This window comes from Mustela putorius, unplaced genomic scaffold (assembly GCF_011764305.1).
Source record: "Mustela putorius furo isolate JIRA1106 unplaced genomic scaffold, ASM1176430v1.1 tig00000224_pilon_pilon_pilon, whole genome shotgun sequence".
NCBI lineage: Eukaryota > Metazoa > Chordata > Mammalia > Carnivora > Mustelidae > Mustela > Mustela putorius.
Window position 1 is genome coordinate 13,126,743 of NW_025421321.1, and position 27,487 is coordinate 13,154,229.

The 27,487-nt window shown below is 39.4% G+C and overlaps 2 protein-coding genes across 3 annotated transcripts in view; one reads left to right on the top strand and one right to left on the bottom strand.

Moving 5' to 3' along the window:
* Positions 1 to 8,911, bottom strand: part of PRKCE (protein kinase C epsilon) — a 517,695-nt gene extending 508,784 nt beyond the window's left edge. The window contains exon 1 of the mRNA XM_013056348.2: positions 8,800 to 8,911. The gene's annotated coding sequence lies outside the window, so the exon portion shown is untranslated. The remainder of the gene's footprint in view (positions 1 to 8,799) is intronic.
* Positions 8,912 to 8,944: 33 nt separating this feature from the next.
* SRBD1 (S1 RNA binding domain 1) overlaps positions 8,945 to 27,487 on the top strand; it is a 197,784-nt gene continuing 179,241 nt past the window's right edge. For both annotated transcript variants that reach the window (XM_004752992.3, XM_004752993.3), the window contains exons 1-4: positions 8,945 to 9,001; positions 14,138 to 14,217; positions 17,839 to 18,016; positions 25,092 to 25,457. In XM_004752992.3, the coding sequence (XP_004753049.1) occupies positions 8,951 to 9,001; positions 14,138 to 14,217; positions 17,839 to 18,016; positions 25,092 to 25,457 (675 nt within the window). In that variant the 5' untranslated portion in view covers positions 8,945 to 8,950. The remainder of the gene's footprint in view (positions 9,002 to 14,137; positions 14,218 to 17,838; positions 18,017 to 25,091; positions 25,458 to 27,487) is intronic.

The following is a 27,487-nucleotide window of genomic DNA, read 5'->3' on the forward strand; positions in this document are numbered from 1 at the left end:
CCTCCAGCAGAACCATCTAGCAGCATCTAGATGAATGAGGAGAGAAATATCTTCAGAAAGAGAAGAAAACAGTTTAATTGGCACCAGTGCACTTGGCAACAACTGGGTTACCATGATAGCTCATATGCAGTGTTTGCTAAATAAACCAGGAAGCAACTGCAATGAATGACTCTAAGATGTTGGCAGTTATGCATGCTATTAAAACAACATTGCTGGGGCGCCTGAGTGGCTCAATGGTTTGAGCCTCTGCCTTCAGCTCAGGTCATGATCTCAGGGTCCTGGGATCGAGCCCCACGTCGGGCTCCCTGCTCAGCGAGGAGCCTGCTTCCCCCTCTCTCTCTGCCTGCCTCTCTGCCTACTTGTGATCTCTCTCTGTCTATCAAATAAATAAATAAAAATCTAAAAAAAAAAAAAAAACAACATTGCTGATTCATTCCTGTTGTTGATGATATTTAGAAATGCAAAGATCCACTTCTCAGACCACTGTGAATGTTTTATACACACAAAACATAGTATTAAATCTCAAGTAGGCAAACTCAATCCTGGCAATCCTGGGTGGCAAAGAATAACAGATAATCAGACCAGCGGTGAGATATCAAGCCTATTTTGAAAAGAACTCAAGAAGTCTAACATAGAAGCACAGTTTTTAGGGTCAGAGCTTTCAAACTTGACGGAGAAGGGATCAAAGCCAGTGCTGGTTGGATGTGGATACGAGCAGGATCCAAGGTGATTACTATCAATTCCTATTGGCATTTGTGGTTTCTTGTTACAGGAAGGCTAGTGCACGGTGAAGCAAGCTTAAAGGTCCAGTAGTGAAATGAACAATTTTCAGTGGTTTGTGTTTTAGGGTACAGATATAACACTTCCTAGAATTAGGACAGACCTAATTTTATATAATTATTTTTTAATGAGATTATTTACTGTTCAACCAACATAAAACATTTCCATGTAATGAAAACTTTTAAGATCTTACTTAGTAAATTCCAAATACATGATATAGTATTGTTAACTAAACTCATTATGCTGTGCATTATATCCCTAGAACTTACTTATCTTCTAATTGGAAGTTTTACTATATTATGAAATGGTATGCAGACATTATTTTTTTTCCAGACATTATTTTCAGTATATCTTTGAACATGTACTCTTGCTTATCCAGACTCTGTCTCTCTGGACTCCAGTTCATCCGGTATATTTACCAGATTATTTAAAATATTTACAGCACTAAAATAATATCTTGGGGATAATTTGTTATGCATCAGTGGATAACTAAAACATACGGGTTTAGTTGAAGTAGATAACTATTTTATATAACTTTATTTTTTAGCTTTTGAGATTTGTAATACATATATTTAATTGTGTTCTGTAATTTTGGATTAATTAAACTTTCTAAGCTTCAGTTTCATCTTAAAATGGGGATAAATATATCACCTGTTTGCCTCAAAGGGTTACTTTTAAAACAAACAAAAAAATTATATGAAGTATTTAGCAGAGTATCTTAGAAATATCAAGCAATCTGTAAGTAAAAGCTATTTTCAATTAATAACCTATACCACAGTAGTGGTACAGTGTGGCTAGTAAGAATAGTGAATACCTAGTTTACCTTTTCGAAGGGCACGTTTAAAGTAAAACACTACATTTAGAAACCGTACTGCTACAGCTCAATCCTCTAACTTTCTTAAATCAAGTGCCCAATAAGAATCAGGCCAATCTTTCTGTAATACATTGAACAATCAGAATCACCTGGTGTTGTCATACACATGTAAATACCACCTTTAACTAATTAAATTGGCATCTTGGAGGCTAGGGACCAGAAATCAGCATTTAAAAGGAGCTCTGCTGCTGATTCTTGCATGCATTGAAATTTGGGACACCCTAGCTAATAATTCCTAGAAACAGGCCTGAAAGTTACAGGAATTATTGACCTGGTTCTCCTGACAAAAACTCATGGTACAGAGTTATCAAAGGCCCATATAATATTCAATACCTACTTCCAATAAGAAGTTTCTTGGTAAGCTATTTAGATGTTTTTATATTCAGAACATGGTCCAGTCTAAACAAAATACCCAGTTATGCTGTATGAACTGTGGCTTAGCTAACTTTCCACATTGTTTGCAAAAGCTTGTGGGTACCAGCTTCTCAATTTTAAAGCATTCTTTTAGGGTGATCATACTTCACTGTGAAATTAGGTCACTTTTCTACAAAGAATGTTTTCTGTCTGCAGTGATGTTGGTTTCAGAAAAAGGCATGTATGTAAAAATGTTAATGGTTTTGATATCATCTATTAGCTAGCTTCTTGAAGAACACTTGGCAATGGCAGAGTTTTCTTTGTGGTCAGAGAAGAAATCATTTTTCTGTGTGCCATTATGCTGGCAACTGCCTGTGATAACTTACAACTCTTAAAACCAAGTGTCATACTTGATAAAGGACTAGTATGCACAGTATATAAAGAACTCTTATGATACACAAATCAAAAAATCCAATTAAAATTGTCAAAATATTAATAACAGACACTTCAAAATGACACTTCAAATAACAGACACTTCAAAAAAGATATATGGGTGGCAAATATACACATTAGTAATAAACATCATTAGTCATTAAATTAAAACTCTAATGAGATACTCCTACCCACCTATTAAAGGGTAGATGGAAAGAAACAAAATTGACAATATCAAGTTCCAGCAAGGATGTGGAGCAACTGTAACTCTCATGTATTACTGGTGGGAATGCAGAATGGTACAGCTACTTTGGAAGACAATTTATTAGTCTCATAAAACTAAACACTTACTTACTGTATGACCCAACAATCCTGTTCCTAGGTTATTTATCTACCTAAGATAAATGGAAATATACGCTTACACAAAAAATCTGTACATGAATGTTCAGAGCAGCATTATTAATGATAGCCAAGAGGTGGAAAAAACTAGTTCCATCATCTATTGAATGGATAAACAAACTGCAGTATATTCACAATGGACTGCTAACTGGCAATAAAAAGAAAAAAAAATCTACTGATGCATGCAATTACATTGACGAATCTCAAATACATTATCTTAAGTGAAAGAAACCAGACTCAAATGGCTACTTACTGTATGATTCCATTTATATGACAATCTGGGAAAGGGAAAATTATTGAGACAGAAAACAGATGAGTGGTTGCATCAGGGAGGAGACTGACTACAAAGGAGCATTTTTTTTTCTTTAGGTGATGGAAATGTTTTATACCTTGACTGAGGTGGTGGTTACATGACTATGTGTTTGTCAGAATAAAATAGCTGAGTTTTACTCTATGTAAATTACATTAAAAAACAGTATTAAAAAAAAGGCAAACTTGGACATAAACTGATCTGACACATAATGCTTTTCTGAATTTGAATTCCAGTTAGTGTGTGAAGCTTCCAGTATTAGAACTCTGTAGGCGTTCTGGATGAGTGTTTCTAGCAAGTACTTTGCAGGATAGTTCCAGCTTATTAAGCTGTAAGATAGACCAAAGGTGTTAGAAACAAAACCTAGTTCTGATGTTTAATCTCCAGACATGGCTCTCTATGTAAGGAACAAAATAAATTTGGACTCATTATGCTGCCTTTTATCCCTTTCCTGCAACCCAACCAGCCAAGCCATCATTAGGATCCCAATGAACCCTGTGCAGCTTCTATGCTTAGATCTCAGGTTGTTTAATGGATATTTTGGGCCTTTGAGAGGGTCCCTGGATACTACTTAAGAATGAGAAACTCATCATGAGAGTATTGTGCAACATATTTGCTCATGAATGAACTGATTGAGGCTTTTAGCCAGTGAATTTGCTAGGCAGGTGATGAATGGAACAGTGGACCATGCAATAAAGTATTTCATCTATTATTCAGGTATTTTTTTGTCTTAATCTTGCCTGTTTTTAAATAACGATTTTATTTACTTATTTATGGGTATGAGAAAGAGAGCAATACATGCACAAGCAGGGGAAAGAGCACACACAGAGAGGAGGAGGCTCCCTGTTGAGCATAGAGACTGAGTCAAAACTCGATTCCAGCACCGCGGGATCATGACCTGAGCTGAAGGCAGATGCTTAACCAACTGAGCCACCCAGGTGTCCCTTAACCTTGTTTGTTTATTTGTTTTAAGATTTTATTTATTTATTTGAGAGAGAGAGAAGAGAGAGAAGGAGAGAGCATGCAAGGGGGAAGGTCAGAGGGGGAAGCAGATTCCCTGCTGAGTAGGGAGCCTGATGTGGGACTTGATCCCTGGGCTCTGGGACCATGACCTGAACCAAAGGCCATTGCTTACCCAACTGGGCCATCCAGACGCCCTTAAACTTGCTTTTAATTGTATTCATTACAAAATATCTTGAGGATTTGTTTTAAAAAAAAGTAGGTGGGATAAAACATTGGAAATTTCCGTTTTCAGCTAAAGCAGAACTTATATTCTAATTCAACATGTTGTTCCCACAGTTATACTTCATGTAAGATAAGTTAAATGTATCTAATCCCTTTGAATGATGCCTGAATATCTATTTCCTAGAAAAATCTATGATTAATTTTCTCAGGCTTAACTGATAGCTCCTCAAGATCCATTCAATTTTTATCAAAATTCAGGATTTTAATCCCTTGAATCTTTTATCTTTTATACAAAGGACTGACATACTTACTCTGGGCTAGAACAATGTCCACTAGTCGAGCACTTTGGAATTATGTTGCTGCTCCCAGTTAGGCTGAAAAAGTAATAGGAAAGGCCAAGTTTGGGAACTCAACCAATCTCTCATCTTTTGCAGGAAATCTCTAATTTCCTGGCTGAATTATTGAGAGAAGTTCCTTGAAGCCAATGTGTCTCAGTGTTAGGAATGAGAGCCTCTAAGAGCGAGAAAGTGGACAGGAAAGGTTAATATGGAAATTCACGAAACAGGCCTTAGTTTCAGTCTGCGCATTCTCTAATCTGGAATAGACTCCTCTATATTTGTTAGGTGATTGACTCTCAGGGACAAAATGTTGGAGCTTCCAAAAGTACACTTGAGTTTTTAAATGGTAATCCATTGAGGCAGGAGCTTTAGATTGCCTTCATAGTATGAGGAAGGATATTTTTTTTTCCTATTCCAAGCACATTCTTTGGGCCACAAGTTAGTCTACAGTTTTATTAAGTACCTATTATTTGTCAAGATTATTAGACACTGTGTGGGAGGAAGGAGAAGTTGGAGAAGGGGAGACTAAAATGACTAAGACTTAGTCCCAAGACTCAGATCCAAATACCTTACAATTTAGTGGGTGCAAAATATAGTGCATCTATATTTAGAATTTTTGTTCCCATGGAACTTTGATTAGTTGAAGTCAAGGGGGGTGAAGGGCCTTATTATGTCTATTTAGAGGTTTAACAGTTCCTGAGAATCTCATAGATTCAGTCTTGCACCAGCCAACACAGTGGGAAGTAAAGATCTTTGCTTTGAGTTGGTGCTATAGGATGTCTTTAAGAGAACTGGGTATAGAGGCACCTGGGTGGCTCAGTTGGTTAAGCATATTCCTTCAGCTCAGGTCATGATCCCAAAGTCCTGGATGGAGTCAAGCAGGCTCCCTGCTGAGCACTTCCCCTCCCATTCCCCCTACTTGTGTTCTCTCTCTCTCTGTCTATCTGTGTCAAAGAAATAAAATCTTAAAAAAAAAAAAAAAAAAAAAAGAATGACAGACTCTTGGTTTCAGCTCAGGTCATGATCAAGTGGTCCTGGGATTGAGCCCCACATTGGGTTCCAAGTTCAGCAGGGAGTCAGCTTGAGAATTCTTTCTTCCCCTTTCCCTCTGCCCCTCCCGTCTTTCTCTCTCCCTCTCAAATAAATAAATCAATCGAAAAAAAAGAAAAAAAAAGAGTACTAGGTTTAAATCCAGATCTAAAGTTTAATACCTGATGTGACTTTGGATGGTCCTCTTATTTATGAAAAGAGGATAACAACAACATCTCATTGAGCTAATATGTGAGTTAAATACACATACATGTAAAAACATTAACACTGACACAAATTAGATGATCCATGAATAGAAGTCATTATCATTATTACTATTACAGTGTCCCTGGAAAGATAGAACCCATAGGGAAAGGACTTGAAAACACAGGTAATAACAAGAAAGTGATAACATACAATGAATACCAGATGAACAGTTGTATGTTTTGCAGCAATAAAATACCTGCAAGCAAATCCAAAACATGTTTCATTACTCCCAAACACTATTGCACAAATCTCAGGTGAGAGTCCAGATTGTTCCAGACTAAAGCCATGAATTTTTTGAAATTCAGCACTTAATATCCAAAAGTAAACAAAAGATTGGGCACGGTCCTAGAGAGAAAAGGCAGTTTTTGTGGTGGCGCCTGGTTTATACTTAGCGATTATAAATTTCCTTTGACAGCTTTTAGTGGGAGTGAGTGTCTTGCAAAATTCCAACAAAGAAATGTTTTCTGGACAGTCTTAAATTTGTCTTTGGAGTAGGTCACCACTTGCATTAATTTTAGAGGACTCTGCCCCAGCTTTTATTTTTCCCAGATGTCTGATGTCTAAAACCTTATAGATTATTTACTTTTGCTTAGTAATCTTTTTTCTTCCCCAGTTGAAAGGCAAATATCCCTGGTGGAAGAGTCAGGAGCCAACACTATAGTGCTTAACTCCTATGCCTGCCCTCACTTTATACTGTGGCTACTTTGATATACAACCTAACCGTGATTCTAGACTGTTTTGTATGGCTCTCCGCCTCTTGTGATTATATGTAGTCTCCAATCTTGTTTGTAAATTCCAGAGCAGAAATTATGTCAAAAGATTTCGTAATATACTGATTTACCTTAACTTTATCATCCCCTACCTGAAACCTGTATAGCACAATTCAACATCAAAAGTAGGTGAATGGTAAAGAGTAAATTCTTATTATTATTATGACCTGGTTTCCTTTCCATAATCCTGAACTGTAATGAGTTCTCTAGTATTTTCATAACTAGAAATTATGGAGCAGACTGTGATTACAGCAGGCAGCTCCAAATCTTCTGGAACCATTTCAAAAGGCAACATAAGACTACAAATTAGGAAGGGAAAGGGAAAAAAAAAAAACCACCAGAATCTCTGAACAATCTCAGAAACTGATCCTTACTCACCAAGAAGCTTAGATAAAGCTGAACAGACTTGTTCAAAAAGAGTCTTGTTCTCTTCCTGTTTCAAACATCAAGTAAAATTTAGCCTCACTTTGGGTGACTCTGTAGCAAAGCCCACTCATAAGACATTTCAATATCTTGCTTGGTCTTTCAGTACTCAAAAACACATGGAAATGAGTCATTGGCTTGGAAAGCTGCTCTACAGAATACTCTAAAACAATCAGTTTGTTGGGGCGTCTGGGTGGCTCAGTTAAGTGTCTGCCTTCAGCTTGAGTCAAGATCCCAGGGTCTTGGAATCAGGCTTACCACTCAGCAGGAAGCCTGCTTTTCCCTCTCCCACTCCCCCTGCTTGTGTCCCCTCTTTTGCTGTCTCCATCAGCTAAATAAATACAAATCTTAAAAAAAAAAAAAAAATTCAGTTTGCTTTTACTTCAAATATTAAAAAAAATTTTAAGTAAACTTTATGCCTAATATGGGGCTCACAGTTACAACCCCAACATCAAGAGTCACATGCTCTACTGACTAGGCCAACCAGGCTTCCCAAATCCACAGGATTTTCATCTACTAAATTTGAATCTAGACTACCAACAAATTTCCCTAATTTTTCAGTCTAATTTTTTTGTCTGTTTTTGTGAGTTTAGGGTTTGGCAAAAACTCTAACTCCGAGTTTAGGGTTTGGCAAAAAACACATCACCAAAAAACAAGTCATTTTTCATTTCTACTAAATACCTATTTTTGAGAAAATACATTCAAGGAAAAGGGAAAGAAGAATTGCTAGGGAGGCCTTTATAGCTTTTAACTTTAGTGAAAAAAAAAGTGGGGCTTAGGGAGTGCAAGTGGGGAGTCCTCAAAATAAAAAGCAGGAGCTACTTTTGTGTTTTGTGGGAAAGGAAACAGAAATGTTGGATTAGGAGCAAGGCTCACCTAGGACACTGGGTTATCAGGACTCAAACCACAGCACTTTCCAAAAATCTGAAAATGAAATAGGGTAGGGTTTTCTCATTCTTGCCCAAGGTAAGGTATGTGGGATCTGCGTTTACCTTGATTAAATTAATTCTGTGAGTATTTACTGCTAATATGTAAGGGGGTACCTTATCAGGTATGGGGTAAGATAGAAGGGAGGGGGTGAAAACAAGTTCAAAGACAAAAGGGATTGGCCCAAGTGTACTAGTAAGTTTCGAAGAGAACCAGGTTTTCAAATCAATGTACTTGGCAGTACGAGCTGTCTGAGAGGCCTTAGTAAGACAACGAAGACACTAGGGTTAAACTCTTCCATTGAGGAAGCATATACTTCAGGGACTGTATGAGGGCTTCTCAGAAGACGCAAGATTCGGGTATTTTCATAGACTGGAGAAAAACCCTTACCTCGTGGCTTAGGAAATCATGAGACGCTCTTTAAAATACGCTTAAAACACCCGGAGGTAAGTTCATTAACGAAAACCAAAATTGACTTTAGAAGGAATAAAATTTGATTTTTTTTCTCATCTTCCTACTGCAAATTACAAATAATGTAACGAGAAGAAACATTAGTGACCGAATTTAAAAAAGACGCGGGACGCGAAGAGAGTAAAGTGGGTTTAGACAAAGAACAAGGAGGCGGGTCCGAATTCGTAGCACCGCCGGCCCCACTTCCACCCGGATCCGGGGAGAGAGAGTTCGCCCCGGGCTCCTGGAGCCAGGCCCCACCTCAGCGCTCCCACGGGAATCTTCGCTCTAGCCCCGCCTCCGTCCCGCTCGGCTCCATCCCGCTTCGGTAGCCCGGCGCCTCTGCGGCGAGTAAGGGAGAAAGCGAGGCGGGACTTCCGGTGTTTGAAAAACTTCCGGCGGGAACCGGAAGATGCGGTCACACACACAGAATCCCGGGCCTTCTGACTCGCCGGGCGGGAAGGTGAGCTGAGCGTCCGCCTTGGCGGAGTTCCTGAGTGCTCGCGTGAGCCGGGAGATCGGGCTCCGGTCTTTCTGGGGCCATTTAAAAAATTCGGAGCGCTCATTTGGGAAATAACATCCCTTTTTAAAGTGAGAAGTTTCATTACATTTAACGGTTTGCGGTCTCTATCTTCCAACCTACACCCGGAAAACTCCTCCTAGCTGCCGTGTGTCACCTGGCACATCTTCTCAGTCAAATTTCAGCTCTTAGCGCGTAGGGGCCGACCTGGGAAAACCCAGGCAAACCTAGATTGTTGCTGTGTCTCAAGTCATCAGAGATGGGGGAGGAAGCATCCTTTTCACTAGCACATCATGGCCTTGTCCGCATCAGCGGCATCCTCAGCAGTGTGTCTGGCATATAGGAGGCGCTGAATAACTTCAGGAAAGGAATGAATGAACAGGAACTCTCTAGGCAACTTTCCTCGAGCCTCCCACGCGCCAGAATGTTGTTAATATAATGTTTGTGGAATGGGAAGCAAGCCTAGTCTTGCTGTTTGGGGCTTTGGGTTCTAGATACATAACTAGAACATAGGTTTCCCCTTTGAGTAAACCATTGCACCTCGCTGAATCTCAGGCTTCTAATTCATTAAAAAAACAAAAAAACACCTATCTGATTTCTGAGGCTCTTTCCAAGTGGATTTATTTTTATTATGGATTATGGATTTTAATTTTTATTATGGATTATTATGGATGGATGTTTGCTGACATTCCACCACTCCTTTTCGTACTCAGGGAAGCTTATTTAGGTGCCTCTTAAAAGTTGTTCCCTCTTTCCCTTAAGATTTCTAATTGTGGTTTTCCCAATTTTAATGTAATATTTATGTGTCTGCAGGTTTCTTCAACCCCCCTTCGCTTGATTTTTAGTTGCCCTAGTTTAGTGCCTCCTCCCTTAGTAATATCACAGCAACTGATTTTGCATATACTCATGTGTCCGCAGAGAAAAGACAACTTTGAATATGAAAAATCTCAAGTCACTAAGAATTGGAATGTTTTGTACCATCACCCTTTCAAAAGAAAAAAAGAGTGCCTGTGTGCTATTGCCTAAACTCTTAGGCAGTATAATAGTTTTTGGGGGAAAATGTATACTCCTCTATACTCCATGTTGTATATATTCTTTTCTTTTTTTAAAAATATTTTATTTATTTATTTGACAGACAGAGATCACAAGCAGGCAGAGAGGCAAGCAGAGAGAGAGGGGGGATCAGGCTCCCCAGCAAAGAGCCTGATGCGGGGCTCGATCCCAGGACCCCGAGATCATGACCCGAGCCGAAGGCAGAGGCTTTAACCCACTGAGCCACCCAGGTGCCCCATGTTGTATATATTCTTACATTCATTTAGTAAATAGTTATAGAGCAGCTGTTAAGTGCTAAGCTCTGTGTTATGCAGAAGTGATTAAAGCAAATGTGGTTTCTTCATGATATTTACTGCCATGAAGTAAACATGGATGCAGGCAATAAACAAGGATAATTACAGATTGTGCTTTATATAGTATTGTATGAAGGAAGTACATAGGGTCCTATAATAATATTATATCTGGGAGACCCATTTTAGGTCTGAAATATTGAGCTCTAAGAGATGAGAAAGAGCCAGCCTATTGATGAACAGGCAGAGTGAACCTGAGATGGCAAAGAATCATGCTTATTACAGTGACTGAAACAAAGTCGTGACTGCGGCCGAAAAGCTGCAGCACATGGTAAATGTGGTTAGAAAGATAGACAGGGGTTTGTCCTGTAGGGTATTTTAAAGGCCATGGTAAAAAATATGATTTGATTCTAAGTGAAGAATGGAGTGTGAAGTCATTGAATGGTTTTTAAGCATTTTCTAAATGATCTTTTGGTTGATACGTGGAGAATGGTTAGTGAGGCTATTAGATATTGGGAACTAAAGACACACTGGAGATCATAGAAATTGAACCTGTATTTTGGTGGAAAAATTTATGTTATTTACTAGTAGACTAGTTGTGGGAGGTGAAAGAGAAAAAGATTTCAAGGTTTTGGTTTGCAAATGAAACTTTAGAGGATGATAGATGTATTCGGTATCTCGGTTATGGAGATGTGTATACATATGCCAGAACTTACCAACTTTGTACATTTTAAGCATGTACAATTTATTGTACATCAGTTATAGTTAAATGAAGTTGTTAAAAATTTTCTAAGGTTCTGGCTTAGCCATCCATTTAGGTGGATGATGGTGCCGTTTACAGAGATGGGAAAGATGAATAGGAATGGGTTTTAAAACAAGAAATAGTTACCAAGATTTCATTGTGGATATGTTAAATTTTAGGTAATTTTGAGGCATTTGCATAGTTTCATAGGCAGTATGGACAGTTTATTATGTAAATCTGTATCTTAGGCAAGATTTGGGGTGGAGGTATTAGGATTGTTATTAAGTAGGTGATAACAGATATTTAAAACCATGGAAATGGATGGAATTTTGTTAATCTAACAAATCCTATGATATAAAGAAAGGGAACAGGGGAGGAGTAGAGATGAAGAAACCACTCCCAAGAACATTGGTTTTTAAACTGGAATATACCTGGCATAGGCAGTTTTTAAGAAATAATTTCTAGTCCTTAGTTTCTGTATATACTCTTTCTAAAACTGATTTGTCTGAAATTGACTTATGTGCTCATGCACATTCTCTTCTCCCACCTCCTTTTTTTTTTTTTTTTTTTTTTTTTGCAAAAACACACACATACACGTGTATGAGGGGAGGGTAGAGGCAGCCGGGAGAGGGAGAGAGAGAATCTTAAGCGCAGAACCCACTACAAGGCTGGATCTCACAACCCTGAGATCATGATCTGAGCCAAAATCAGAGTCTGAAGCTGAATTGACTGGGCCACCCAGGCACTCCCCCCACCACCTCCCTTTTCAAACTCATATTTATCTACTTGTCAAAAGGCAAGTTGACATGTTACTCATCTTTCAATGGTAGCAATGCTTCCAGGGTGCCTAATTAAGGGGCATTTGGAAGTATTTGTTTCAGGGAAGTCTTTAGTGGTTAATCAAAAATTTTGAGACTGCCAAGGTTTTGTCTACTCCTATTTTAAACCCATTTCTATTAAGGATGAAGTATGGAGTGAGAATTGGTGCATGGTGGTCTGTAAGGGAATGTTTTGAATTCAGGTATATTGTAGAATGGGATGATAGGAGTAGAAGATTTGGTTGGGTTGTTTGTTAGGAAGCTTAGTATGTACAGATTTTTATTTTGGGGCTGGTCAGATTGTCCAGGGAAGAGCCTTTGCATTCTCCCTGGAGGGTAAGGATTTGACTAGGAGCTTAGTGGGAGAAGAGGACTGGGGGGTGGGGGGCGGGGAAGGGTCCTCTATTTTTAGCATTCAGTCTGTATGGTTCCCATGCCCACAACTGTACTTGCTGTCCTCTAGTCTAGAAACTTTGTTTTATCCTCTCCAGCCAATAAACCTCCAGATGTTTTCCTGGGGCACTTGCTTAATAGCATGAAGTAGAGTAGGGCCTGTAAAGATACTTCTTTGCCTCAGGTAGCTTACATCAGCCCTTAATCCCTTCATCCATAGTTCCAAGGTATTAGGTACTGCTTTTTGTGATTATTTTTTGAGGAAATACGTTTGCTTCTGAAAAGCTCCCACTGCTGACTTGGAATTTTAATTTTCATGAAGTGAAATCTGTCTTTTTGGCTTCTGAATTTTTGAGTTATGCCCAGGAAAACTTATTCCCCCACCTCTACTCCAAATTATGAGAACGATCATCTTTATTTTTGGTAGTACTTTTATAGTTTTATTTTGTACATTTTAAGTCATTAGTTGGTGTGGAATATATTTTTGTTCAAGGTGTAGCTGTAGTACTTAAATACTTGTTTTCCTCCAGAGGGATAGCTTTTCTCTTAATACCAATTGTTGAATAATTTATTTCTGCCCTGATTTGAAATGCTACCCTATCATACACTAACTTTCTCTGTTTGCATTTTTGTTTTATTGTGGTAAGGTACATGTGACACAGAAATCAAAAATTACCCATTCCTTTATGATCAATATTTAGAAGCACTTATTTGAGGAAGGATAACCTACATAAACATAAAATGCCGCAAAGAGGGGGTGAAGGAAAAGATGGAAGATTATCCTGTCTGCTTCCTGGAAACACTTTTCCTTTTGTTCTCCTGCTTTACTCTGTGTGCTCTCTTGGCTAATAGTTCTATACTTCTTGGAGTTGAGCTATAGAACTGAGGGCACATGTTCTATTTTTTTGAGAACTCTTTGGTATTTCTGTGAGAAATTCCTTTCTCCTCTGAGTGGAAGTTAGAACCAGAGGCATTATAACATATGACTTGTTTAGAAACTTTTTTAAAGGGTTCCAAGCATGCCAGAGTCTCATGTAGTTTTTGTGGTTTGACATACACTCTTAGGTAATAAAATTTATTAGCTAAAGTGAATTTGCTTACTTACTGTATTACAGAATGCCTCTGATTATTTGTCTCAATTTCTTAAAAAGCTAGGCCTTTGAATTTGGTAAGTATTTTCTAGTGACAGTTGTGATTAATTTATTTTTTTATTTTCAAATGTCTTATTTAAAAAAAAAACGTCTTAAATACTGTAATTTTTACTATAAGGAAGTGGATTATCTTGTTTCAGGAATAATCTGGCTGCTTATGTAGTCCGATAACATTGTTTATTTGACTGTCAACTTTGTAGAAAAGCCTTTCTTTTATATTGTGAGAAGATGTACAAGTAGGGAAATACTTCTTACAGTTTACTAAAGGATCTTATAATTTGCTGACTGATGAGCCATTTAATAGCACTGGTGGTATATGCAAGCATATAACTCTAAAGAAACTAAAAATTGTCACCCTGTTGGAGCTTATATTTTTCCGAAGATGGTACATACTCAACAGGCTCTTAAACTATTCGAAGGCTTTTAGCTGCTCTTATAGTTGGCAGTGTGTGGGAGGGGAAGCCAGAGTTCAGAGTTTTGAATGCTTCTCATTTCTTTTTCCCCGTGGCATTTTTAAACAGCAGAGCTATTGGAGCATTAGTTTTGAATGGCACATAACTTGGTAGACAACATAAGTGATCAGTCGTTCAAGTGATTCACATCATTCTGATTTTATGTTCTGTGTCTTCCAGATGTCATCGTTGCCAAGAAGAGCAAAAGTAAAGGTCCAGACTGCAGTATCCAAAGATGAATTCTCTTCCTTGTCTGAATTGTAAGCATTTGGTTTCAGATGGGGTTAGGAGAATGATGTATATTTTAAGGAGGAATGTGTTTTGTCACTACTGTAAGTTATTTGGGTTGAAGAATGCTGTGTCTATTTCATTCATTCATGAGACAATGTTTATTGAATTCTTGTTGAGTCTCAGGCTCTGTTTCAGTGTTGGTGTTAAAGTATTAACTAGGAGAGGGAAAGTAACTAACTAAATATGTAACATGATATATACATTAGCATGTAAGGTCCATGAAAGAAGGGAGTTTTCTATTGCTTCAGAGAAGGGTTTCCCAAACTCAGTACTACTGATCAGATAATTCTTTGCTGTGGAGATTGCCCTTTGCATTGCAGAATGTTTAGCAGCATCCCTGGTCTCCACCAACTAGATGCCAGTCACATCTCCCTAGTTATGACAACCAAAAATGTTTCTAGACATGGCCAGATAGTCCTCAAGGGGGCAGAATTGTTGACAGTTGAGAACCTCTGCCTTAGAGCATTGTAGTGTTTGTGCCCTGAAGATATTTGTTAAATAAGTGACTCTAAAGGAACATAAAACAGGGCAAGAGAAAGCATGGTTAGTGGTTCTGGGCAGGGGACATCTTGGATATAGTATTCAGGAAAGTTCTTTTGGAGGATGTGGCAAGAGATCTAAATGAAATTTGGAAGTACAACTTGTAAAGATCTGGGGATGGGGTTCCAAGCAGAGGGAGCAGCAATGCAAAGCCCTTATGGCATGAACAAGCTCTGTGTGTTCAGGGAACAGTAAGACCAGTGGCCAGACAGGAGTCACCAAGGCAGAGAGTGATTGGAAATAAGATTGGTATGGGCAGGACCTAATAGGCCATGACAGAGTATTAGGGTCTTATTTGAAGTGCTGTAACTGAACCAACATGAGTTTGCTCCTTGGGGAGTCACAGGTACACCAGGTGGAGTTGTCACATAAAGTAAACTTTATTTGCAGCAAATAAAGAGATCATAGGGAATAGCTTTCAAAGCTTCCAAAGAGAGTGAATGGGTACCTTTTGTTAAGGGTTAATAGGGAAGCCTTGTCATCTGTGTAGAGGCAGGCACCAAATCACGTGTGTACCTTAAGGAATCATGCCTGTATGTACATCATATGTCATGTAAATAAGGCTGAGTCTCCTCTTTGGGCAGAGATTTTAGTATTATGATGAGGTAAAGGTAATTGCCAGTCATTCCAGGGGTCGCTCGCTCCAAGCTTCATCTGTGCAGGTGCAAGTCAGAGGTTTAGCTCAAAGGGTCTGAGTTGTCTGGGCCAGTGAGAGGTCTGGTCAGGGCTGTTGCCATCACCTGAAGAGTGGTTTTGGGTTTTATCTGCCTGAATTAAGAGGTAAGCTGGAAAGAAGAACTTAAGGAAAAATGAGAACAAAGCATATGGGCAATAAGGATCAAGTGTTGGGACCTAGCTGGTGACAGTAGGTTGGAAAGGCATCGGAACGCTTGGGGCAGGGATGTGTCATGCTCTGGTTTACATTTGTAAAAGATCATTCTGGTTTCTTGTTGGAAAACAGACCATAGGGGAGCAAGAATGGAAGCAGGGGGTCAGTTAAGGAGATTGCTGTAGAAGCCTAGGGTCCTAGAAGTGAAAGTGGGGGAAAATAGTCTAATTTGGAATATATATTGAAGATAAAGAAGACGAGATATGCTGGGATTAGATTTGGGGTGTGAAGGAAAGGCAGGAATTTGGGGAAGACTGGAAGAGGATCAGGTATGAGGGTAGTAAAATCAGGGGTTCTGTTTTGAGATGATGTGAGGCATCCAATGAAGGTAGATATACAAGTCTTGAGCTCAGGTCAAGAAGGAAATAGAAAATTGAGATTCCTCTCTATTCCACTATCAAATAAGACAAGGTCATCTAGTAGGAGAGCTTAGAAGAGTGCTGTGGAATGAGTCTTAGAGGATCCCATCATTGAAAAGTTGGGGAGAGGAAGAGCAGTAAGCAAAGGGACAAGGAGGAGCTAGAGAAGCTGCCAGGGAAGTAGGAGGAAAACCAGGGGAGTGAAGACCTTGGAAAGACCTGGAAGGTGTGAAGGATGTGTTATTTTTTTTTTTTTTTTATTTTTTTTTTTTTTTTTTTTTTTTTTTTATTTGACAGACAGAGATCACAAGTAGGCAGAGAGGCAGTCAGAGAGAGGAGGAAGCAGGCTCCCTGCTGAGCAGAGAGCCCGATGTGGGGCTCGATCCCAGGACCCTGGGATCATGACCCGAGCCGAAGGCAGAGGCTTTAACCCACTGAGCCACCCAGGCGCCCCTGAAGGATGTGTTATAAGTGAGGGCCAGATGCCAGTAATAGGTCAGGTATGATTAGTGGGAGATGACCAGCTATCTTAAAACTGCCTCATATATAATAAAATAATACCTGTTCTTGGGTTTTTCTTTCTGATACCTGAAAGCCCTTTTGTGTCTGTCATGTGACTTTCACAGTGGTCCCCTACATTGCAAAAGTCACATGACAGACACAAAAGGGCTTTCAGGTATCAGAAACTGGTGCCCATGCATGTTGGATGGGAACTAGGTGGAATAAAGTCTTAGTTTGGAGATAGTATGAGCTGAATCCTGGTTTTCTGTTTCCTTAGTTTTCTAATTCTCCTTCCTTTCAATGCCACTGCTATCTGTTATGGGAGTTTAAATGATTTCGTTTGTTTTTGCCTACTCTTAGGCTTTAGTTTGCTTACGCTACTGAAGAGAACTCCCTGGGGGCAGGGGGGAGAACTATCAGTGGCCTGACCTAGGAGAGCGTAATTTAGAAGAAGTCATTTAATCAGGTTTTTGCCTCCAGGCAGAACTTGAACCCTTCAGAAAGCCAGATATCCCTATTTACTAGCCTTAGTGAAGGAAGTGGTTGTCCTTCCCACCAACACTGACCTTTTACATTGGGGTAGACAAGAGATTTAAAAGGGTTGGCAGGAGCACGATGTTCCTTCACCAGAGTGCACGTGACTATTCTTCCTCTGCTGTTGCTGTGAGTTTGATTCATGGGTTGTTAGAAAGTACTGCAGCTGCACCTGATCCCATCCAACCAGCAAACAAATCCATTCGATGAAAGGGAAAAACGAAAAATTGAAGCATTTGGAAGGGCCTTAGTGCTGGCTTTTTATGTCATTTAGGGTGTTTCCTAGCACCATTTCCCATTTCTTACATTGGTTTGAGTAACTTTAAGAAAATTTGATTACCACTTAGGAAATTGTATAAGCACTTTTCACTGTTATAATGGCAAACATTACAATGACTATGGTGGGACACCACACAGTAAATTGCTTAAGGTAATAAATGGTTTCCTCTGTTTTGAATGTGTGTGTGTGTGTGTGTGTGTGTGTGTGTATGTGTGTGTGTGTGCACACGTGCACATGCTGGGTGAGTGAGAGGGGAATAGAGAGACCTGTGATTCATAGTATATCAGGGGCTATTTTTACTTTGGTCCTCCATCAACTCTTGTTTTAGTATTTAGCTATATCTGTTCATAGCCTGTGCTCACATCACTGCATTTTGTATTAAACACCTCCTACCTCCTACCTTTTTTGCTTTCAAGAAGCATGTCTCTTTTGCCTTTGACATTTACCTTCATTTTTCCTAGAGATTTTTCTGTCAATTTACTTCTAGATCGTCTGCTTCTGAAGAAGATGACAAGGAAGATAGTGCGTGGGAGCCCCGAAAGAAAGTCGTCAGAAGTCGTAAGCAGCCTGTTCCCAAAGAATCCAAATCAAAGAGGGTGCCACGGGTAAAGAAGACCACTAAGATCAATGATGGCTTAGAAGGCATGGCTGTTAAGGAGGAGCTGGTAGGTGCTTTTTGTTGGGTGAAGGGAAGACTGTAGTGCCTTCCTAATTGGTGATGCTACTTTCTCCTTATAGAGAGTGGGACAGAATAGGTAGTTGACAAAAGTACAGGGCAGTGGCATTCTCTACCATGGGCTCTAGTAGTATTTATCGTTAGACTGTGTTCGAAGGGAAAGAATATTTGTCAACTGACATATTGATGGATTTTTCTATAAGCAAATGCTGTATGTGTACAAATCTGGATTAAAACACAACAACGACAACAATAAATTATAGGCTTTTTTGCATTATAAAAAGAGTTGTGCATTTCCAAAATCATTCTCTGTGGTATTCCTTTAAGAAACTGCTTCCATGGTACATTTGAAATAATACTTTTTTAATATGCTGTAGAAGCTTGACTTTTCAGGGACACATTTACTGTGTATAGTAGAGGACATTATATTGTACCTTGCTCTGCTCTTATTTAAATCAGTCTTTCTCCTGTTATCCAGTACTTCTGTTTCTTCATCTTTATATACAAGCTTTTCACTGAACACACTTGAATGGGTGAGCAGGCTTTACCTAGAGCTGAGAAAGTATTGACATCTATTATATTATTGGCAAAATTTGGAGGTTTTTCATTAAGCGTGGTATGGTTGCACCTAAAAGTAGCTTGATTGCCCAACCTACGAGATATTAAAATTTGGAGGTTTTTCATTAAGCGTGGTATGGTTGCACCTAAAAGTAGCTTGATTGCCTAACCTACGAAATATCTCTTAGTTCCGTGGTTTTTGGCATTAGGACCATAAAACCTTTGAGAATCTGATAAAAGTTATGAACCCTCTCTTCAGCAGAATGTGCACATGCCTAGCTTCTAAATATTAAAATATAGCTCAAGAAGGTACAGCTTAAGAACCCTTGTCATGGTGATTTCTTGATCCTTCCAGTGATGCTCAGTTATATGTGTATAAAAAAAAAATTAGAGGGTGCCTGGGTGGCTCAATGGGTTAAGCCCCTGCCTTCGGCTCAGGTCATGATCTCAGGGTCCTGGGATCGAGTCCCGCATTGGGCTCTCTGCTCAGCAGGGAGCCTGCTTCCCTCTCTCTCTCTCTCTGCCTGCCTCTCTGTCTACTTGTGATCTCTCTCTGTGAAATAAATAAATAAAATCTTTAAAAAAAAAAAGAATTAGAATAGAAACTTTTTCACTTAAGAAACATTCTGGGGAGTTTTTAGAATTTCTTTCAGAATTGCCAAAATTCACACATTTTATACCTCAGCAAAAGCACATTGAGCATGTTAGAAGACTTTATTCCTTTAGGTTTGGTGCTCTGCTCTGCTGTAGCCACCACTGAACAAAATAATTGAAAACCTTATTTTGGGTAGAATGAGAATCAGTAGCCTCCTTAACAAACATCACAGACAAAATTAATTGTTAGTTTCTTCCTCTCTATGTTGCTGGCATTTACCAACCTACTCACCACTCTGGACACTGAAGACTTTTGCTCAGCTCCATTTCATGTCTCCTCTCTGCCACCTTCTGCTGTTGTTCTTGGTGATTTCTCCTCCACTGGGATGCACTCCCTGATGCCTTGGTTCTTTGACCTCCTCATCTCCAGGGACCGTGTCTTCTTCTCTGCCTTTACCGCTCCTCTCGTGAGCTCAGCCTGAATCTTGCCATCATCAGAAACTGTGCTATTGTCATTCCTTTCCAAGCATCCTGTGTTCGGAGCACCATCTCACCATTTCCTTTTCTCCTTGTTCACTGTTCAGGTGCCATCACAGCCACACTTTTATAGCCTTGTCACATCTCCTTGGTAGCTCTCAACCCGGGGAGCTTGAAAAAATGCTCCTGTACTAGACCATTTAAATCTGAAAAGAATTCTGAGGGTAGAGATGGGCCCAGGTCTCAGCTGTATTGTTTGCTTGAAGCTCCTCAGGTGACTTCTGTGGACAGCCAGGGCTGAGGGCTATGACCCAGTCGTTGGACTGTAGTGCTTCCCCAGATCTGCTTTATGGATCACCATCAGTCAGCCCTTTTCTTTTCTTACTTTACCTAGTCTTGACTACATAACCTCTCATTTAAACCACTTTTCATTAGTCTCACCAGTTTTGCCCTTCTTTCCTTCAGTCACACATGGCTGATCAGACCCGACACTGGGTGAGCCATTGCCTCTGCTCTGCCAGCACAGAGCAGCTGACTCTTGCTGAAACAACCTTGACCTAATTGGTTTTCCTTTAGATTCATAATCTCAGACCTCAAAATTACACTAAAAATACCTGGTAGACCCATTTTTTTCCTCTGGTGGATTTGTTTTTCCAGTTTTTTCTTGTTTCTTAAAATTCTAAATTCCTTTCTCTCCCTTTCAGCTGATGACATTGCCTTTTACATGTTTAAAAATTCATGAAGCTCCTCATTATTTCACAACCAGGCTAGCTCAATTTGCCTTCCTTTTCTGCCCTGTTACGGTGTAGGAAATGTCATCCCCCTGTCCAGGATTAGTCCCACCACTGGGGCTGTCATTGCTGTCCCCTCTTGCTCAAGGTCTGTGTCTTTAGTCATTCCCTTTCTTTTCTCTCGTCAACTTTTCTTCCAGTGACTCAATTGCTACAGAGTATAAAAATGCTCTTTTAAATCTAGTTTTTAAGAAGCCTCCCTTCAACTCCTTATCCCTCTCCAGTTATCTGTTGAGCTCACACAGTACAACACAAGCCAGGGCCAAGGCCTGCTGACTGATTTGACTGGAAAAGACACAGTGAGCCACTTTTTTGCTTTAGACAGTTGACTTGCTTTCAGAGATGACAAAAAGAAGAATAGTCAAATTCTTCTTGGAGTCTTGGGTTTAGTCATAGGCTACATAATAACCATGTGGAGTGTTAAGGCTGATTAAAAAAAAAAAAAAGCAGTGAGGGCAGAAGAAAATGAACTTTGATTTTTCAGTCAGCCAAAGATTCAGGTTGAACATAAGGAAGAAAAATGTTCTCATGGAGGCTTACTAAACTTGAGACAGGCTATAAAATCTCAGAAACTTCATAAAATAGAGAGATATTTCCTTATGTTTTCAATAGTTTAGATCTACCTTTTTCAAACTTTTGGTCTTTGAACCCCTTTACACTCTTAAAACTTCCTGAGGAACCCAAGGAACTTTTGGTTATTGGGTTAAGATATTAATATTTACCATATAAAAATTGAAAATGAGAAATTAAAATATTGATTAATTTTTTAAAAAACCTATTACATGTTAATGTAGCTAAATCTTATTTTAATGAAAAATAAGTATATATTTTCCCCAAAACAAAAAAAATTAGTGAGAAGAATGACATTGTTTACATTTTTGCAGATGTCTTTAATGTCTTATTTGACTTACTAGAATATAACTGAAATGTATAAACAAAACCTGCTTCCACCCAGATATGTTTTTGCAAAAGGGAGATGCATTTTAAAAGCTTATTTGATGCAGTACCAAAACTCAGTGAGTGGTAGTTTCTTAAAAGTTTGTTTCATTGTGAAATCTGAAACCATGTTAATGAACTTCTTGTACTCTACTACATTAAAATCCACTGGTTCATGTTATTTGAATGGGTCTTTTACCCCTGCATGATTTTGTGACATATATTGATCATTTGGAAAATACCGGTTCACTGATTTATGGAGATCTTGTGGATTTTTATCATCTTCCATTACCTGGTGTCAAAAAACCACATTTATTAGTATAACCTCCAGTCTCATCACAGTGTTGGAAAGCTGTCAAGTTCAGAGTGGGTACAATTTCCAAAATTCTAATTTTCACTTTTAAATTTATTGTTGGTTGCAAATGTCAGGTGTTTTCTTCAGGTGACAGTCACAGGTCATTTCTGGAAAAGTATCCCAAGTCTGAATAACCATAGTTTGTCAGTCATTATTTCAAGTAAAAATGCCACTTTCTGGAAAAAGAAGCTGGTTCAGTTCACAACTGAAATGGGTGCATGCAAGCTTTTGTTCGAGATGACCACTGCACATCTGTATGCCTTCGCATGCAGCTGAAGTGTTCTATGTGTACTCACCATTTCAGCATGAAGTATTAAAAAGGTGTGTTTTCAAGGACTGAAACTATAAAAATCAATACTTTTTATTTATTTATTTATTTAATTTATTTTAATGTAGGCTCCACGCTCAGTGTAGGGCTTGAACACACCACTCTGAGGTCAAGAGGCATGTTCTCTACCAACTGAGCAAGCCAGGTGCCCCTAAATGAGTAATTTTTAACTGCATTGTTAAGTGAAACTCACATAGTTTTACTCTAAGAGTGTGGCGGTGAAGGGAACGGTGACTGCTAGTACTGCTTGGTGCCATTGCTCTTGTACTCTCAGAGAAATGTCAACAAAAGAAGGCAGATCATGTCTTGGCCTTATTATGAATAGAGTGCGGCCTTGCAGAGCCCCTGAAAGGCCCTGAGGACAACACTGAGAAACACTAGGTAAATCTTGCCTGAAGACTCCAGAGGGGGTACCTTTCAAGTGTCTTTATGATTGTTGACTTTTCTTATTTTCCTCTCGGTCATTGTACTTTTTCTTCATTTCTTTGTCTACTTCCTTCTCCCTCTCCTAGAAGATAGTCTAGATACGGTAGCGGTGGTACTGATGGTGGGATCTGCAGATGTTTTCATGCTTCCTATAAGCCAGGCAACATGCTTCACGCTACGGCTGTGTGAACTTACTCAATCCTCATCACCACCCCTCGAGGCATGTGCTATTACCATCCTGATTTTATAGATGAGAAAGCCACAGCAAGAAATGTGAAGTGATTTGCTCATGGATAATAGATAGTATGTGATGGAACTGGGTTTCTAAGTTAGCAACATGATTTTGTCAGCATTTCAGAAATCAAAACATCTCTCGTGGGTGGTTTTACCTCAGCTGTGCTTGTAAGAGGGGTGTGTAAAACCAGAGAATTGATTTAATAATTAACGATTTGATATAATAATCACAAGGACATGACATTTTTCTGACTGGTATTGTCTCTCCTCAGAGGCTGAAGTAAGTAGGCACTTAAATAAGAATCAGAGATTTACTCCATGAGCATGGATCCAGATTGGGAGAATTAGATAAATCCATTCTTTTGGATTTATTGAATGCCTCCTATGGTCTAGGCCTTATGTTTGTCACAAGGACATCAGATGTTTTAAATGCATGAATCTAAGGTAGTGTGATGGATTCATCTCAGGAGGGCTGTCTTACCAATGCGACCAAAATACTCTGAGTCTGTTTGCTAAGCTATCCTCTTCCTCTTACATTGTTTAGAAGAATGTTGATCATATTTGCTTTTTTACAATTCCTCTTGTTCTGCCCCTCTATGGTTGCAGCACCTTTCTTTTACTGTATCAAGCCATTTCATCAAGTTATTATCAACTCTTATGAACCTATGCGTCATTCTATTTTTATATCTCTGTTCTTACCCATTATGTTTCAGCTAAACATGTAATACTCAGAGGGTTTCTAATGTACATCATCTCCAGGTTAGGTGGTGGTGGGTGAGTTTAAGGATGGGGATGTTGTAGTTCAAAGTATTTTCAGTAGTCAGTAATTCTGGAAAAATACTTGATAGGAGAGAAAATTGAATTTTGACTAAAAAATAGTTTGGGAATTCTTCATTTGGTTGAGTTGGCGCCATCGACATCTATTTAGGTAACCAGAAACAGGCTAGCCTGTGAAACTGTAAACTCCATGCAGGTAGGGTCTGTTATGTTATTTATCACTCCAGTGCCAAAATGAATGCCAACTGTCATTCCTTCATACCTGAGCTATTGCGAAGGCTGGGGGTGGTGGAGAGAGTGGCTCCTGGACACTAGGTGGACTACTGTGTAGATTCCTCCTAAAAAAATGCCTGACACCACTCTGCTGTCATGCTGTGTTTTCTGTTCCTAGCGTTCTGCATGAGTTGGTGGCGGGATTAGCCTGCTGTGTTTTCTGAGTATGTGAGTGTTACTTTTTTCCCCCAAAGGGTTGACTTTTGGTTGCAAGTTTTATTTTTTATTTTTAAAATATTTTATTCATTTATTTATTTGACAGCGAGAGAGACAGTGAAAGAGGGAATGCAAGCAAGGGAAGTGGGAGAGGGAGAAGCAGGCTTCCCACTGAGTGGGGAACCTGATGCAGGGCTCGATCCCAGGACCCTGGGATCATGACCTGAGCTGAAGGCAGATACTTAACGACTGAGCCACCCAGGCACCCCTGATTGCAAGTTTTTTTTTTTTTTTTTTTTTTAAAGATTATTTATTTATTTATTTGACAGAGAGAGAGAGATCACAGGTAGGTAGAGAGGCTGGCAGAGAGAGAGGGGGAGGGGAGCAGGCTCCCTGCTGAGCAGAGAGCCCGATGCGGGACTCGATCCCAGGACCCTGAGATCATGACCTGAGCCGAAGGCAGCGGCTTAACCCACTGAGCCACCCAGGCGCCCCTGATTGCAAGTTTTAAATCTTGTTTTTTTCCAGCTTCCATAAACTTATCCTTTACTTGTTTTTAAAAAATGGGACATTTTATTTCTAGATAATTATAGATTCACATGCAGTTGTAAAATATAATACAGAGATTGTATACCCTTTAATTTCTTCCAACCGTAACATTTTACAAAACTATAGTAAACTATCATAACCAGGGTATTTACATTGACAAAATCTAGGGACCTTATGAAATTTCTCCAGTTTTTTTTGTATTCATTTATTTGTGTATTTCTGTATGCTTAGTTCTGTACAATTTTATCACCTGTATTCATATGTGTATCCACCATCCAGAATGGTTCCATCACCACAAGCATCCCTAGTACTGCCTAGTATTTGCCTTTTTGTAGCCACACCTACCTCCTTTTGGACCCTTACCCCCATCTCTGACCCTCCAGTAATCACTAATTTTTTGGGGAATGTAAATAAAGCATTAATCATTAATGTTATGTAAATTTTAAAGTATGTAACTTTTTGCAATTGCCTTTTTCCTCATTCAACATAATTTCCTTGAGATTCTTCCACGTAATTGTGTGTATCAGTAATTTTTTTATTCCTGAATAATATTCCAGGATATTTAGTTTTTATCTTTTAATTTTCATGTGTTCTGTTTGTGGTTTGATAGAATAACTCTGTGGCTATTGCTGATGTTGATTTGGAAGACAGAAAAAATAAATTGGATAGCATGAAGACTCTGAAAACAGCAAAGACAAAACTGAAGAATTCAGCTCAGTCATCTTCTGGTCAGAGGACCAAAAAACTGAAAGTTGATGAAGAAACCGCCATGGCCAATAGTACAGAGACGCCATCCACGAGCACGGTGTGGGAAAGTGTGTGCAAGAAGGAAGAAAATGAAGATGACTTTACATTTGGCCAGTCCCCTTTAAAGAAAGTGAAGACCGAAGCATGTCCTCAGGGGCAGCCTGTGAGGTTTCCAGCAAATACCAACAGCATTAAAGAGGAGGTGGAAATGAACTGGGACATAGTACAGGTATGTGCAGTCATTTAGTTTGTGGGGTTCCTTTCTTTTTGATTAGAGTAAGAATGGCACTGGCTAAGGAAAGGTTGGAAATTTTCAGGTCTCTTCAGTTTTTCTAGTGATTTCTGGAGGATTTGGCCACTGGTTCTTTTTTTTTTTTTTTTTAAGATTTTATTTATTTATTTGACAGAGATCACAAGTAGGCAGAGAGGCAGACAGAGAGAGAGAAAGGAGAAAGCAGGCTCCCCGCTGAGCAGAGAGCCCAATGCGGGGCTCAATCCCAGGACCCTGGGATCATGACCTGAGCCAAAGGCAGAGGCTTTAACCCACTGAGCCACCCAGGTGCCCCTGGCCACTGGTTCTTATCCTAGGTATGCTGTTTCATTTTATAGCTCATCATCATCATCAGCTCTTGAACTAAGAGCTGTGACCTCAGGCAAGGTGGGCTTCTGCCATGGTGTTTTGGTGAACATGCACTGTATAGAGATATTGCACCAACAGACCAGGCCCTCATAAGTTCATTGTGAAGATCTTGTTTTGAACTTGGACCGTATTTCCTGATCAAAGTAGTGTGAGTGATTAGGACATTGACCATTAGTACAGCTCTAATTCTTAATGTAATATTGTAATATACTGTAAACAGGGTCTAGAAATTTCTTGGGAAAAATCTAGCTAAATTCCAACTTGAGCTGCCTTGGATTTCTTCCAGTTTCTTGTTTGGCTTTAGAGATGGCAGAGAAGACCTGAAGAGTGACTTTTAAATGGTGATTCTCAACTTCTGTCTATTCCAACATACTCCGGAGACATTTCACACTTAATTATGGTAGTGCCCCTCAGGGAGATGCATATGACCTCCCTCTTGTCTGTATCATGGTGAATCTGATGGGTACTCCTTCCCTTTCTGTGAATTACTGCTCTAGAGCCCAGGGCCTCTGCTTGTTCCAGCTGCTACTTCTCAGTCTGGGATTAGCTGTGTGTTAACCTTTTTCTTTAGAGGAATGTTTTTCCCCCCATGGTGTCTCTTCTGTTACCTATTAGTAGAGCATCACCGGTAACTTTTAATTTTGATTTTTCTCTTCTCTGGCTGACTAAGGAGTAGAATGTTGCCTCAGAGCTTTCTTCTCATCCTTGTTCCTGAACTAAATAGTCCGAAGTTTCTTGGAGAAACAGTATATCATTGGTCTCCTTTCTGTACCATTGTTTTCTTTATTCACTTATTCACTTTATTTACTTTCTTTATTCACAAGGACATGGTTTTACTTTTTTTTGTTTTCTCCCTATCCCCATCCCTTACAAGGACATATTTTAAAAGAATAGTCATGGACCACCTGCATCAGATTCACCTGAAGGCTTTCTTGAAAGGCAGACCCCTTGCTTAGTTCTAGTCCAGACTCACAGGGGCAGGTGGATGTTTCCCATTTACTTTTCTTTTCACTAAGACTTAGAAGCTGATGTCTCTACTATTGACATAAGTCTGCTTCTAATCTTGGAAAGGCAGCAGGAAGGAGGGAAGAACGTTTCAGAGACCACGAAATCTCTTGAAATACAGAGATAAATTCTTCAAGGTTAAGGGCTGCTTACCCTATGACACTTTGCTTCACACCCATCCCCTAAGCTGTGTAACAGAGAAAGAGATGAAAATGGTCTTGCCTTAGCCCATTATCTCTTAATTATAAGTGATAGAAACCTACTTCTAATGATCTAAGCAGGAAAGAGTTTATTACCAAGGACATGGGGTCTTTCAAAGAATGGAAGGGACAAAGTGTGATCAAGTCTCCCAAAGGCCTTGAACCAGAAATAGGAAAACCGTGAGGACTCGAGGAAGGCTATTTCTCAGTTTTCTCTTTCTTTTCAGTTCCAAGCATTGTTTTCTCCTCCTCCTCCTTATTGGAAGTGATTTTTTGACAGTTCAAACAGGACTGCTTTTAGGATCTGGCACTCCTTGCTTGTGAGTTGGGAGAAATGGCTGCTACAGCTGCCACCTTCCCCGGGCACCCTGACAACTAGGAAGCTCAGCATTTTCTAGATGGCTTTAGGGGTTG